The 12,947-nt window shown below is 38.7% G+C and overlaps 1 protein-coding gene across 3 annotated transcripts in view; it reads left to right on the plus strand.

Moving 5' to 3' along the window:
• Window positions 1-530: 530 nt before the first annotated feature.
• The window catches only part of tmem260 (transmembrane protein 260), a 38,866-nt gene continuing 26,449 nt past the window's right edge, over window positions 531-12,947 (plus strand). For 2 of the 3 annotated variants that reach the window (XM_067367731.1, XM_067367733.1), the window contains exons 1-3: window positions 531-982; window positions 6,537-6,568; window positions 9,437-9,588. In XM_067367731.1, coding sequence (XP_067223832.1) covers window positions 877-982; window positions 6,537-6,568; window positions 9,437-9,588 — 290 coding nt within the window. In that variant the 5' untranslated portion in view covers window positions 531-876. Of the gene's footprint in view, window positions 983-6,536; window positions 6,569-9,150; window positions 9,330-9,436; window positions 9,589-12,947 lie in introns of those variants that run through there. The other variant, XM_067367732.1, reaches the window with a different exon arrangement.

Genomic DNA, 12,947 nt, shown 5'->3' on the forward strand with positions numbered 1-12,947 from the left:
TTTTTTTTTTTTGATGATGATGATATTAATGGATGATAGCATGTTTTATTGTAGTAACAGTTAAAGTAACACTTTTTCTAAGGTAAGTATGTTTATAGTAAAGAAGTCATTAGAAATCATAATAGTAGGCACTGAGTTTACACATCACCAGATTATAATGGGATTAAAGCCTGAAACGATGGCGCCGCATCCAGAAGGGCAAAAAATAGAAAGAGAAACAAAACATGGTAACCATATATGGTTATTACAGTTAGTTAACATGAAAACTGTGGTAACTTAGCATTAGCTATAGTCATTAAAGATAGATTAAAAAGTTTCTGAAAGCTCATTACAATGTTTAATGAAGATCCCGTGTTTATTTATTAAAATGTTGCAGTAATCACAAGAACTGCTGCAACTTCGGCGAAAACTACGGTTACTTTGGTAATTTTTGCAAGCGCTATTACAAACCCCTCCCAACCAGGAAGTGAAATCCAGCGCTAGTATCCTCGCGTCCAGGCGGAAAAAGTCAATAGATCAACAGTGCAGATGTAAATGCAGTCAGTGAGATGCAGTCCCGATTGTGCTTCTGCGAAGATTAAAACGCATAATGACGCGATCTTTATAAGCTTGAATTGGCGCTGACGCCGCTGTTAAGAGCAACATTTGCAATGCTATCTACATAAGTGCTGGCAGGGGATAGCCTTAAACGATAACTTAGTTATTTTAACACCTTACCTCGACAATACAGCTTCCGTTTATTGACGCTCAAATTCAAACATGTATTTTCGGTTTGCAAACTAGATGCGCAAAATGAATGGTTCTCGAGACACGTTGAATAAACATGTAACATACATTAAGTTTCAAATAATTAACACTATCTTCAAACCTTAAAAAATGTCGTCGGACAAGTTGACGTGGACACTGACGGGAGCGACAGTGGCGTGTGTTTTAGCGGTGTATGTCGCCTCTGCTCCGCGCGCTGTGCCCGGTGGAGACTCAGGTAGGACTCCAGTCAGTCACATGTGTTTGTGTTTGTATCACATGCAGCCTATCACAGAACAGCATATGGTATTATCACATTCGCCGTATGACATGAAGCTTTTGGAAATATGAATAGCATGAGACCTATTATTATTCATCTTTCTAGACGCCTGTCTAATTCCATCACCTACAGTGGAACCCAAAATTTATTTGGAAACTCAAACCACACCAAAAATGTATGAATATCATCACGTTATATTGAACCAAGTGATGTTTATTTTAAAGCACAGCGTTTGTTATTTTTAAAAAAGTATTGAACTTTCTGGTTGCAGTTGAAACTGGCTCAGAAAAGTTGTTTTTGAGAATGTGTGAACAAATGGGAATGTTATTTACTGCTGGGTCAGACTAGACTGTGTCCCTCTCAAAGCTGTCGAGAGAACAGAAATAATCCCTCTGGAGTGACGTCAGGCCATTAATCACAAGAGAGAGAGAGAGAGAAATACTGTACATGATGATATTAAGGCACTGCAGAATTAGTGAAAACATGCAACGTTCTGCTTTTATGTAACGTGTCTCATGTAATGAAAGAATTTAATTAAAATAGTCTGCATTTTACCATTTAAATGTTTTTTTGATTTTCTTTATGTTAGCCATCTTCATTACCCCAAGAAATTCCATAAAGAACAGTTATTTAATGCTATTTATTTCTTATGAGAAATCTTATTAATGTAAAGTTACTCTGGCAGTTGTAGCTACTGTTTTTTATTTTGGGATACGTCAGTATCCAGATATCATAATGAAGAAAATGCTTCATTAAAAAAAATTCAAAATTTTTAATATTTAAATTTTTAATTTTATTTCGGACAAAAAAACTGCTTATTAATATGAAAAACCTTTTTGTCCCATGGTGTGACGAACAAAGTCATGTGGTGCAAAGTTAAACATGCATAAAAAATAAGACTAAATTATATCATAACAAGGACCTCAGAAAGTCAGAGAGTCCTTTAAAATATCAGATCATTTGACCTTTTTATGACGAGACAAGGTTAGATTGCAAATGTCATGTGGTGTAACCCCCCCCCCCCCAAAAAAAAAATAATAATAGTATTTATTTGTAATATTTAATAACTCATGAGAAATATATTAAAACTATTGTTTGAAAATAATGATTAAAATGTATTCAAGATTAACATGCATTCAAAATAATTTACAAATTTTGATTGATAGTTCGACCACATGACATTATTAGAGTCGTTCAATTATTATTATTTTTCTAAAGGTATAAAATATTTTCAAAACCATATGAAGCCAGCAAGAATACAAAAAAGTACAACCAAAGTATTTCTTTATTGTGTTTTATTTATACACTCCTTTTTGTCATTGACCCATGGATGCACTCTTGCACAAAGCTTTTTAAAAAGTTGCCCCATAAACAGCCAGATTCACTAATTGGAATTCAAAAATAAATGTTTTTTCTTCTGGGGTGGTGCAAACAACAAGCTGCTGTTCTGTGAGCTTTCAGCATGTGCACGGGCAGGGTGGCTTTTGGAGGCTTTTTGGGGGGAGGCGGCGGGGTGTAAGAAGCTGTTTGGGGCTTACAGAGAGAGAGAGAAAAAAAAACAGCCAACCCCTTAAGCGTGGCGTTTAGGGACATTGCAGGATGCTGGCGTGATAGCGCCAGCTGAATGCTCGGCAGAAATTCTCCAGGTCTCCGTCTCGCAGTCCTAATCCCTTTAGGTGTGCTGCGCCCCGGAGAGGCTGAGCGGGCGCCCCGCGGGACCGCTGTTGTCTAGGAATGCGAGTGTGGAAATGATGGGGATTATGGGGGAAAAAGGCTGCTGTGGGTGCCCGATGGTGTGCTATCACAGAGACACTTCGCGTCTTCCGCCGCTGTCCTGCGCTCAACTGCGTTTGTGCCCCTTTCTCTGTTTAGCCCTCCCTCTATGGGACTGGGCTCTCTTTTGGGGTCTAGACACAGCACTGCACTGCTATGAATGAAATTGCGACGTATAACATGAGAAATTTTGATTACAAGGAGATCCACATGCTTTGAAATGCGGTAGACCTGGCCTCACCGCCGGTGTGTTTATTTCTATTCTAAATGAGACTGTGAAAGCAGAGAAAATTCAGCCGCTGAAGTGTGAGGGGTCTGCACCTACAGATAGAGGACTTCCAACATGACAACGAAAACAGACGACCGCTAGTGATACGCAGGAAGTGCCAGCTAACAATTTCAAAATTTTGTGATGCACTGAACATTTTATATTGCATCAGAGAGCACAGATTATAGGATTTTACAGTGTTTAGGCAAGTATTGCGTCAGGCAGCATTGCTTAGATTTATACAACAGGGCAAAAACATTTGGGATTAGTAGGCGAAAGGACTTTTTGCCCATTAATCTCTGAACTGCAGTTTAAATACAGATTTTTGTTTGTTTGTTTGTTTGTAGGTTTCTAGATTTTGATTGTTGCTACACTTTCCCCCCTAAACCCCTCTATATTGATACTGTAATGAGCAGGGTTTCCACAGTCATGGAAATTCTATAAACATCTTTGAATTTTAAAAAGTTCATTTCTAGGCTTGGAAAAGGAATGAAATTTGAAGTCATGGATATACAGTACTATTTAAAGTTTGGAGTTGGTAAGATTCTTAAAATATTTTTGAAGTCTCTTATGCTCGCCAAGACTGCATTTATTTCAGGACTCTTTGATAAAAAGAAAGTTGTTCAAAATAAAAGCATTTATTAGAATTAGAAATGTCTCTACTGTCACTTTTGATCAATTTAATGCACCCTTGTTGAATAAAAGTATTAATTTCTTTAAAAAAAATTACTGACCCCAAATTTTTGAATTGTAGTGTAAATGTAATTTATTTAAATATAAATGATGAATTAAAGGGGTCCTATAATGCCCGTTTTACAAGATGTAATATAAGTCTCTGATGTCCCCAGAATGTGTCTGTGAAGTGTCAGCTCATAAACACAGATTATTTATTATAGTTTGTCAAATTTGCCCCTATTTGGGTGTGAGCAAAAACAAAATTTTTGTGTGTGTGTACCTTTAAATGCAAATGAGCTGCTGCTCCCGTGGCTTTCCAGAAGAGGGCGGAGCTTTAACAGCTCACGCTTCGGTTGCACAACAACAACAAAGCTGGAGAATCTCAAACAGCCAAATAGATTATTTTAATTATACAAATACCTCATTAAGACATCTTCAAATGTGTAAAACTCATCAGAGATCAGGTAATAGACACTTTTAGACACTTAATACTCAGGTAATAGACAGACACTTGTTCAATGATTCGCTGCTAGGGGGCGATCTCAGTGAATCTGCATGATTCATGGGTTCACAGAGATCGCCCCCAGTGGTGAACCATTGAAATTTTGAAACGTTTCGAAACAGTTATGACGTAATGAAGCCTCGTTTACTGAAATCACATGACTTTGACAGTTTCAAACAAGCTCAGAACCAATGATTCGAAACAAAAGATTCGTAAAGGTTTCGAAGCTTCATGAACCAGTGTTTCGAAATCGTCCATCACTAGGAGAGACTCAGGAAGAAGTTACAACTTTTAGAAAGCAACTGGACGTTTCGGAATGGATAGTTGATACATTTTTATAGTTGCTGTGGACTTGATTCAACTCATCGACTAGCATGTACTGTCATGTTAATCTTTTGTTCAAATCCAACATTGAATTGACCCTCAGCAGTCCAGCGTAAAATGACGGCATGGCAACAACACCTCTTCCTCTTCTGTAAAGCAGCCCAACAAGGCCTCACCCCCTTTGTTGCATGTTCTCGGGGGCAGGATTTATATAAATTTTAGGGTTAGTGATGTCACTAACCCAGGAAGAAGCTCGTTGTAGTCCATACCATCTTTTTGTTGTAGTCTTTAAACAGAAAATTCTTTAAAAGACAATATCCCCCTTTGCATTGAACTTTGAGCATCATAACTTTTCAAATGTTGTTTTTGCTCAAACAGCAACATTACACACTAACTAAAGTTAAAAAGTAAAGTCACAATCAACCACCCCTTTAATAATATATTTGAAATGTATATAAATGTGAAATGGTTTTAAACTTGAATCTCAATTGGTGGGTCGTAAACCAAAATTCAGTGGCCAGTTGAACTCTATTTTGGTGCTTTGGTGCAAATTCATCTATGGCTTAGTTCAAGCCATACCTAAATTAGGTAGTTGCCAACATGAGCATGGCAAAAGAAAATACACCTTGACATTTCATTTTAATTTTAGTTCTATGTTGGGCCACCAATTGATGTAAATTCTTGGTCCTTTAGCAAAACATATCCGAGACAATATAGTCCTATTTAATCGGCTGGCGATTATTTTTAACCCTCATTCTGTTTTTGGCTCCTTTAAGGCACTGTTATGATTGGCTACCAACATTGCATAGGAAAAGAGTGCCAATGGCCACTCGCTAGTACACGTGAGAGAACATTATCCATATAAAACCTTCATTTACAGACAAAGCATTATAAAATAATTTACTTAGGGTTTGCGATGTAGCTGCTGTCAGATCCAGTACAGTTGACTGCTTCATCTGTAAACAAAAGTTTCTTTGTGAGCTCTCCATGACACTGTGCTTTGTTTGCAAAACTATCTGCAGTCAAATTCTCCGAACAAACATATCCTCTGACGCGATCATTAAAAATAAACGATCCATTTGTTACTGACCTTAATGGGTTCTATTTACTTTTGATCCAGTCTAGGTAAATGTCAGCTGTTAAGCGACTGAATGCCAGTGGGCGGGGCCTATAGTGCGATTATGTCTTACTATTCGTCGATGTCTTGCTCTGTAGGCGGGCATATGCAAACATTTTTGTGCGTGTGACGTTGCAAATCCCACAACGAGCCGTTTTGGAACTTGATTAAATAAATGCTTTGTTTTAAGCTCTGAAACTTGCAGGATGTTTTAATGATACAAAAAACTCTTATATGTCAAAAGATCAAAATATTTCTCATGTCATGACCCCTTTAAGGGTCTTTAACCGGAAATACACTGAACTGTTAGGTAATCATGAACGCCTAGAAAGGTCCAGGAAACTGATTGGTCAGAAAGTGTGGGAACCCTGATAGGTTTATAATATGTTGATGGGTTTACAGGCCTAGATATGTGTATAATAGTTGTGAGTGGAAACACAGAAGTTCTTAAAAAGATCAGTCACTCGTCGAGTTTCAGAGGGAGCTTTTTTTGTATGCGTGTGGCTCTACGCAAAGGGACTCGCAGTCGTTTACGTTCGTGTACGCCATACAGCGACGGATGAGGCTCTGCACATGCACCTCGAGTCACGGAATATGGAAAGAGTGAATAGATTTGCCTGTGTATGTGTGCGTCTGTCTGCTCGGGGATCAGGGGAGCCGTGTGCGATGGAAGAGAATGAGCGTGTCGCTTAGGAAATGTCACACTGGGAAGATTTTGCAGGTTTTGATCCGGGCAAATTAATGCAAAACCCAGTGCAAGTATTTGATTTGGGAAAACTTTCAGGAGCGGACTTGTCTCTTAATAATAATTATTGGGTTTACATTAATTTCCCTCTCTGTTTTTCTACCACAGGAGAGCTGATCACTGCTGCTTGTGAGCTGGGGGTAAGCATTAGCTGCATTGTTTAATCAATCCACTCATTAACTCTTATAAGCATTAAGGAAGTTTAATTAAGTATGGGGGGAGAAGAAAGATGATTAATTTACTTTTCAGGCCACAGGTTTTTTATCCTCTCTTCTTTTCTATGCACTTCTTTTTTTGACTAAGTTAGGACTAGAGAATGCTATAATTTGCAACCCTGTTCTTCAAATCCAATTAGACTGAATGGTTAGGCGATGGCTTTTGTAAGCTTCGCCTTATGTACGGTATAAGGCTTATTATACTCAACCCCTCTCCTTTTTGTGAATGCGTGTGTGCGCGTGTGTAAGCCGCAAAGAATGAACTAAATCGGGTTAACAGTTATAATAAGTTTTATTATTTAATAAAGTTTATTACGCCGTCGCGATCCTTTTAGGGAGGCTGTGGCGGTGTCACTATGCCAGTAATCCCTCCCTCTGTCCGTGTGGCCTGCCTGTCTGCGGCTCTCCCCAGGGTCGGAGGGCTCTCTCCGGGCCGCAGGCCGCCGGCCCTCCCTTCCTGCTCCCTGGAGCCGTGGATCCTTTCTCCTTTAAACTCCTCGTAGCAGGACTGCCCCCTACCGTGCGTTCCCTCCTTTTCCGCCATACCACACACGCTTTCAGACCCGGCGACGCCTCTCCGTTGCTTTCCATGCCGTCGGCCTCGCGTGGCACCAGTGCAGGCATTTCTGCCACACGCGTCACACATCACTTGCGCAGTTACACACACCTTGCTGGCACTTCCAAGCGTGCCCTTCGTGCCCCTGCCATCTGTTTGCCATACTGTCTCTCTCTTTCTTTTGTCCTGTCTCTGTGCCCCCTTCCAAGCCTCTCTGTTCATCTCTGCCTTGACCTCTCTTTCTTGTCTTCAAGCTGTCTGTTCTTTCCTCTCATTGAATTTGCATCTTTATTCTACATTTCGATTCAGATATTGAGCCATGTTGGGGAAGCTACTTTACGATTGATTATGCTCATAATTTAAAGTGGATCGGCTACAGTCAAGCTGCCCTGCTGAAAAAGAAGCTAAGCTATGCTACATGCTAAGTAGCTAACAACATTATATTATATGGGGATTTTGTGAATCTTTTTTTTTTACCGGTTCAGTTCAGTTAATTGTACAAATGAATGAATTCACAAAAGTAAATCTGACGTCCCCATGCTTAATACAAGAGAGTAGGGTCTGCACGACTTCCCATTTTTAGTAGTCGACCAATAGTTGATGTATAAGGGGTTTCCCCAAATATAACCTATAGTAAGGGGCCCACTTCCTAAAATATACTTTATTTCTTACAATTCCATGTTTATATTTCGCAATTTTGAGTCAACTTTTGTTTCTTGAGTTGTGTGAGTTAATAAAACGTAATGATTTACATCTTGCATTTTCAAATTTGTCTTGAAAAAATCTCACAAATCTGACTTTATCTCTCGATTGAGATTTTATATCTCGCAGTATATCTTCTGACTTTTTTCCTCTGTTTATATCCCCGTTTTATGGATGAAAGGGCCTGTCTGGATCACAAAATGTTTTTGTACATTCCATTTCATATTCTTATTACTTTCTAGAAATTCATATTTCATTTAGGAAATGTGTTTTGTGATCCAGACAGACTCTTTCACCCACAAATTAGGCAGGTCACAAGTCTCAGATTGGCCATCGGAGGCATCAAAAGAACGTGACGGATTTACTTTGCTGCCCCGTTCATTTTCATTTATTTATTTACTTATTTATTATTACTTTATATTACTACCTGCTAATTCACCAAGTGATTTCTGAATTTCGCATTTAATATTAGATTTATAGTAAATATTGACTTACAATGCTGTTGTTTGCCTCATCTTCAGATGCAAGATATAAACATGCAATTCTGACTTTTTTCAGAATTGCAAGATATTAACTCAAAATTATGAGAAACAAAGTAAAAATTGTGAAATAAAAAGCTAGTTACACTTTTTATTTTTTCATTCCATGACAGAAACAGGCTTCCATAGAATATATATAACATATATATATATATATATATATATATATTAAAATGTCTTCAGTTTCAGTTGAATAGCACTTTTTAAAGATAAAAAATAAGTATAAATTAAAATATTTTTTTTTGTTCCATAAGCTATATATGCCAGTTACATACATTAATATACAATTGAACTGTTTCCTAAAATCCTTTTTTCTCTATATTTAAGGTTTCTAGAACCCTCCTGCAGCCCCCTAGGGTCCACCACCCCAATTTGCAAACCCCTGGACTAGTCAATGAATCCATGTTTATGAATGCAAAGTACACTGTTTGTTTGTTTGTTTGTTTGTTTGTTTTGTCAATAATATGTAGTTTACGTTACTTTTGGTTATTTACCCCCCAACACTGACTAAACACAGTTCCACAAATCTGACTGACAAGGACTTCAGCCGAAATTGTTTAGAGGGATCAGTTGAATGGGACCCTCTTTCCTGCTTTGATCTTGAACTAACACTAGCTTTTAGACACCCACTTGTCCACCGAATTTCCAATCCATCCCTCAAACAACCTCTTCTCAGAGACGTTTCCTTGCTCTTCGCTCTAGTGCAGTGTTTCTCAGCCTGCTGTGCCTGTGTGTGTGTTATCAGGCCAGTAGGAGTGAGACAGCCTTTAATAGCTCTAGTCCTTATCGCTCCTTAGGGGACTTAGTGCCTAATTGCTGGGAAGGCAAGGAGACAGGAGATCAGACTTTAAGGGAGGGGGAGGACAGTGTGATGCTGTAACCCACAAAAGTAAGGTCTGCCTTTGAAAGCTGAACTGTATGGTTGTATGGGGGATTTTTTTGATTCTGTTGCTGTTATCAGTTCTGCGAGTGAGTTACAGCTATGTTTTCCCTCAGGTGGCCCATCCTCCAGGATACCCTCTGTTCACCATGTTGTCTTCTCTGCTGCTCTTGCTGCTGCCTCTCAGTTCTCCGGCACACAGTATCAATGTCCTGTGTGCTGTCTTTGGGGCCGGGGCTAGTGGAGGCCTCTGCTTCACTGTCTGCAGGTAGGCCAATCTCAGACCATTAGACCAAAGTTTTAGAAATACATCAATAGCTACCATATATGAGGAGTCTACTCTGCTCTATTCTACTACACATACTCAAAGAACACATGCTGCTCAAGGTTTTTAGTAGTTTCAAATGGGTTTGCTTTAAATCCATGATGCATTTCGTCTATAATATGCATTGCAAATTGTAAAGTATTTCAGGTAAGTTAAATATTAGGCCTATTTTATATTACAGGGTTCCAGACTGCACCTAAAGCAGTAGCATTTGCAAAAATCTTCCAAAAATATTAATCTGCGAGTGATATTTGTACTGAGATCGCCACTGGTGTTGTGTTGATGTAATAAAATGAAATGATGCACATTCAAGTTTTAGTGGAAAAAACCTCATTGAGTTTGAGTGGAAAAATAACACACGGGGAAAGTGAGGATCAGCTTTCCGCATTAGACTTTCAAACAGTCATCATCTCTGTCGAACACCAATGCTGACAGAAAACCTGCTAACAAAAAAGAAGGCTCCAGCATGAGAGAGACAGAAAACGGCGGAGATGTGTCAAGTAAAAGTGCAGAAAGCCAGCGTCTGTTTCATGCACACAGCATGGATATAGCCTACTACAACAAGTAAATATGTCAGCTGTGTGGACCCTAACAATATCGTTATCATTTCTCGTTTTCATTGATACTGAAATGGATTCTTATTCTCAAACTCTTTTAAAAAAAAACAAAATTAGTGTGCGAAAATAGAGCACTTTAAGTACATTATAGAAGTGTATGTTTTTTTCACCTGGGTACATAAATACACTACCTATTCATAAGCTTATATGGTCACCAATGCATTTATTTAATCAAAAATTAATACAGTAAAAATATTAATATTGTGAAATATTATTATATTTTAAATTAACAGCATAATTAATCCAGTTTTCATTGTCACATGATTCCACAGAAATCATTCTAATATGCTGATTTATTGCTCAAGAAACAGTTGTGCTGCTTAATATTTTTATGGAAACTGATACTTTTTTTCAAAAGAAGTTCAAAATAACAATTTTTAATAGAATTTTTTTTGTAAATTTGTCTTAACTAAAAGTCTTAACTATTTATTTATTTATATATACTTTTTTATTTCACACTGTAGTACAAAATGGAAATTTGGCTCCCCCAGTAAACTAACCCCCTTATTTTGTGATCAAGTTAAAATTTCCTGACATTAACTGCCATCCTAGACTTTCAGTTCAGTAAGCAGAAAATGGGTCTAAACACAGGCAGTAACTGCTGCATATATTTTAATGTCTACACGTGACTTTTGCAAACGCATGCCCTCACTCAGCTGGGTTTGCGAGCCAAGCTGACCAGAGATTTGGCTGCAGTTACATGTCCAATGCAACCTCTGCTCTTAAGCCTCAAAGGATTTAGATCCAATTTTGGATTACAACAACCAAAAAAGTCATTTCCTTTGGCCCCCACAACCTCACAACCCATCCTCCTGTGGCTGATGGCAGTGGGGATTTGGTTGCATACACACACACACACACACACACACACACACGCACACACACACACACACACACACACACACACACACACACACACACACACACACACACACACACACACACACACACACACACACACACACACACACACACACAAACACTCTTAACTCTTAAGTTTCAGTATATAATCTATGTTTTCAATTGAAAACATAAGCGTAATAGGTTTTGATGGTTATCTGTCTGGGCTTAGGCTGGGGTTTGGACTCATGCATGTCTGTTGGGCTCAGAGCAGTAGCTGAGATGCCAGGACTGGGAGGAGGGAATGTTTTAGGGGTTTCAGAGTTTCCGGCACAGTCTGGGACTCCCTTCTGGGTTGGCATTGGGGTCCTTAGGTGCTTCGCCCGTGCCCAGTGGTAATGCTGAGGTGGCGTGCCACACCCAGTAGGAACACTACCGGACAGGCCTGTCCCCAGGCTGCTACCCTGGCACCCAACACCTTTTTGCGACTGCCCTATACATTATCTGCCATCTTTAGATTTGAGGAATTTTAGTGCATAAAGGCTTGAATGACTGTTTTGTTATTGCTTGTTACATATATTATTCTTTCCTGACTTTAATGTGCAGTATGTGGGTCGATGACATGATGCTATTTTTTTTTGTCTGGATCGATTAATTTATTTTAAAAAAAAAATACATAAATTTATATGCAATGACAGAAATACATACATTTCTTCTATGAAAACATTCTTGTTGGGGGGTTTTAAAAAGAAAACCTTAAGTAGTTGATATAATCTTTTAACAAACTTATTTATTCATTTATTTGTGTTGCACACAACTTGATTGATGGATGGATGGATACTAGGGATGCACCGATATGAACATTTTGGCCGATACAATAACCAATAATTCTTTATATTTGAAACGATAAATCTGAACCCAGAGCCTGATTACAAAAACAAAAGTCTCACCATTAAAATGCGATCGATTGTGCTTAAAAATTCCCACCATTCTAGTTGTGCAGTACGTCTAAAATACTGCTAAGATCTAGTTCGTCGACTGATATATCGCAATGGCCAATATATTACCTGATATTTTACATTTTTTGTAGTTATCAGCATTGGCCGATAAGTTTCTCTGTTTGGCCACAGTGTTTAGAGCGGTACTTTTATTTTGACTGCACACCAGTTTTTTTTTTTTTTGAGTGTTTTTTATTTTTTGTTATGTTCAAATTATTGTTTCATATAATTAATTTTCAAATGATTTATTTCAAATTCAGTAAATATTAAGTAAAAGACAGATGTCATGCATGTGTGTGTGTGTGTTCATAGGCTTTATATTGGCCACCCTGCTCTCTAAGATATCGCCATCGGCCATCAAAAAAATCAATATCGGTCAACCACTATTAAGAAAACATTTTGATCGCATAACAGAATGTTTACTTAGCATTTTCTGTATGTTCATGATGTTGATTATGTAATAGAAATGGCCATGCGGCCACTGAAGGTGACTTCACCCATCCCCCTCAGTCCCGGGTCCACCGCACCTGTGAGGGTGCACACCAGCCAAGAGCAGACGGGTCCAGTTCTGCATGCAACAGCTCAGCTGACCGGGCCGATGCCCACCTGTCTCGGTGATTTGTGTCCATATAAGGCACTTTACCATATGGTCATGACTGTGCTTTCCTCACTGGACCCTCGACTCGCTCTTAGTCACCCTATGGCTCTCTGTGGTGAGCTGTGCTTATTAGCAAGATGGTTGCTTCGAGAGAGAAGTACCTGTGTTAGAATGTGAAAGCCTATGCAAATATGAGCATTTAAAGGCATAGTTTACCCAAAAGTTATGTCATTTATCTACTCACCCTCA

The sequence above is a fragment of the Chanodichthys erythropterus genome, chromosome 18, assembly GCF_024489055.1.
Source record: "Chanodichthys erythropterus isolate Z2021 chromosome 18, ASM2448905v1, whole genome shotgun sequence".
Lineage (NCBI taxonomy): Eukaryota > Metazoa > Chordata > Actinopteri > Cypriniformes > Xenocyprididae > Chanodichthys > Chanodichthys erythropterus.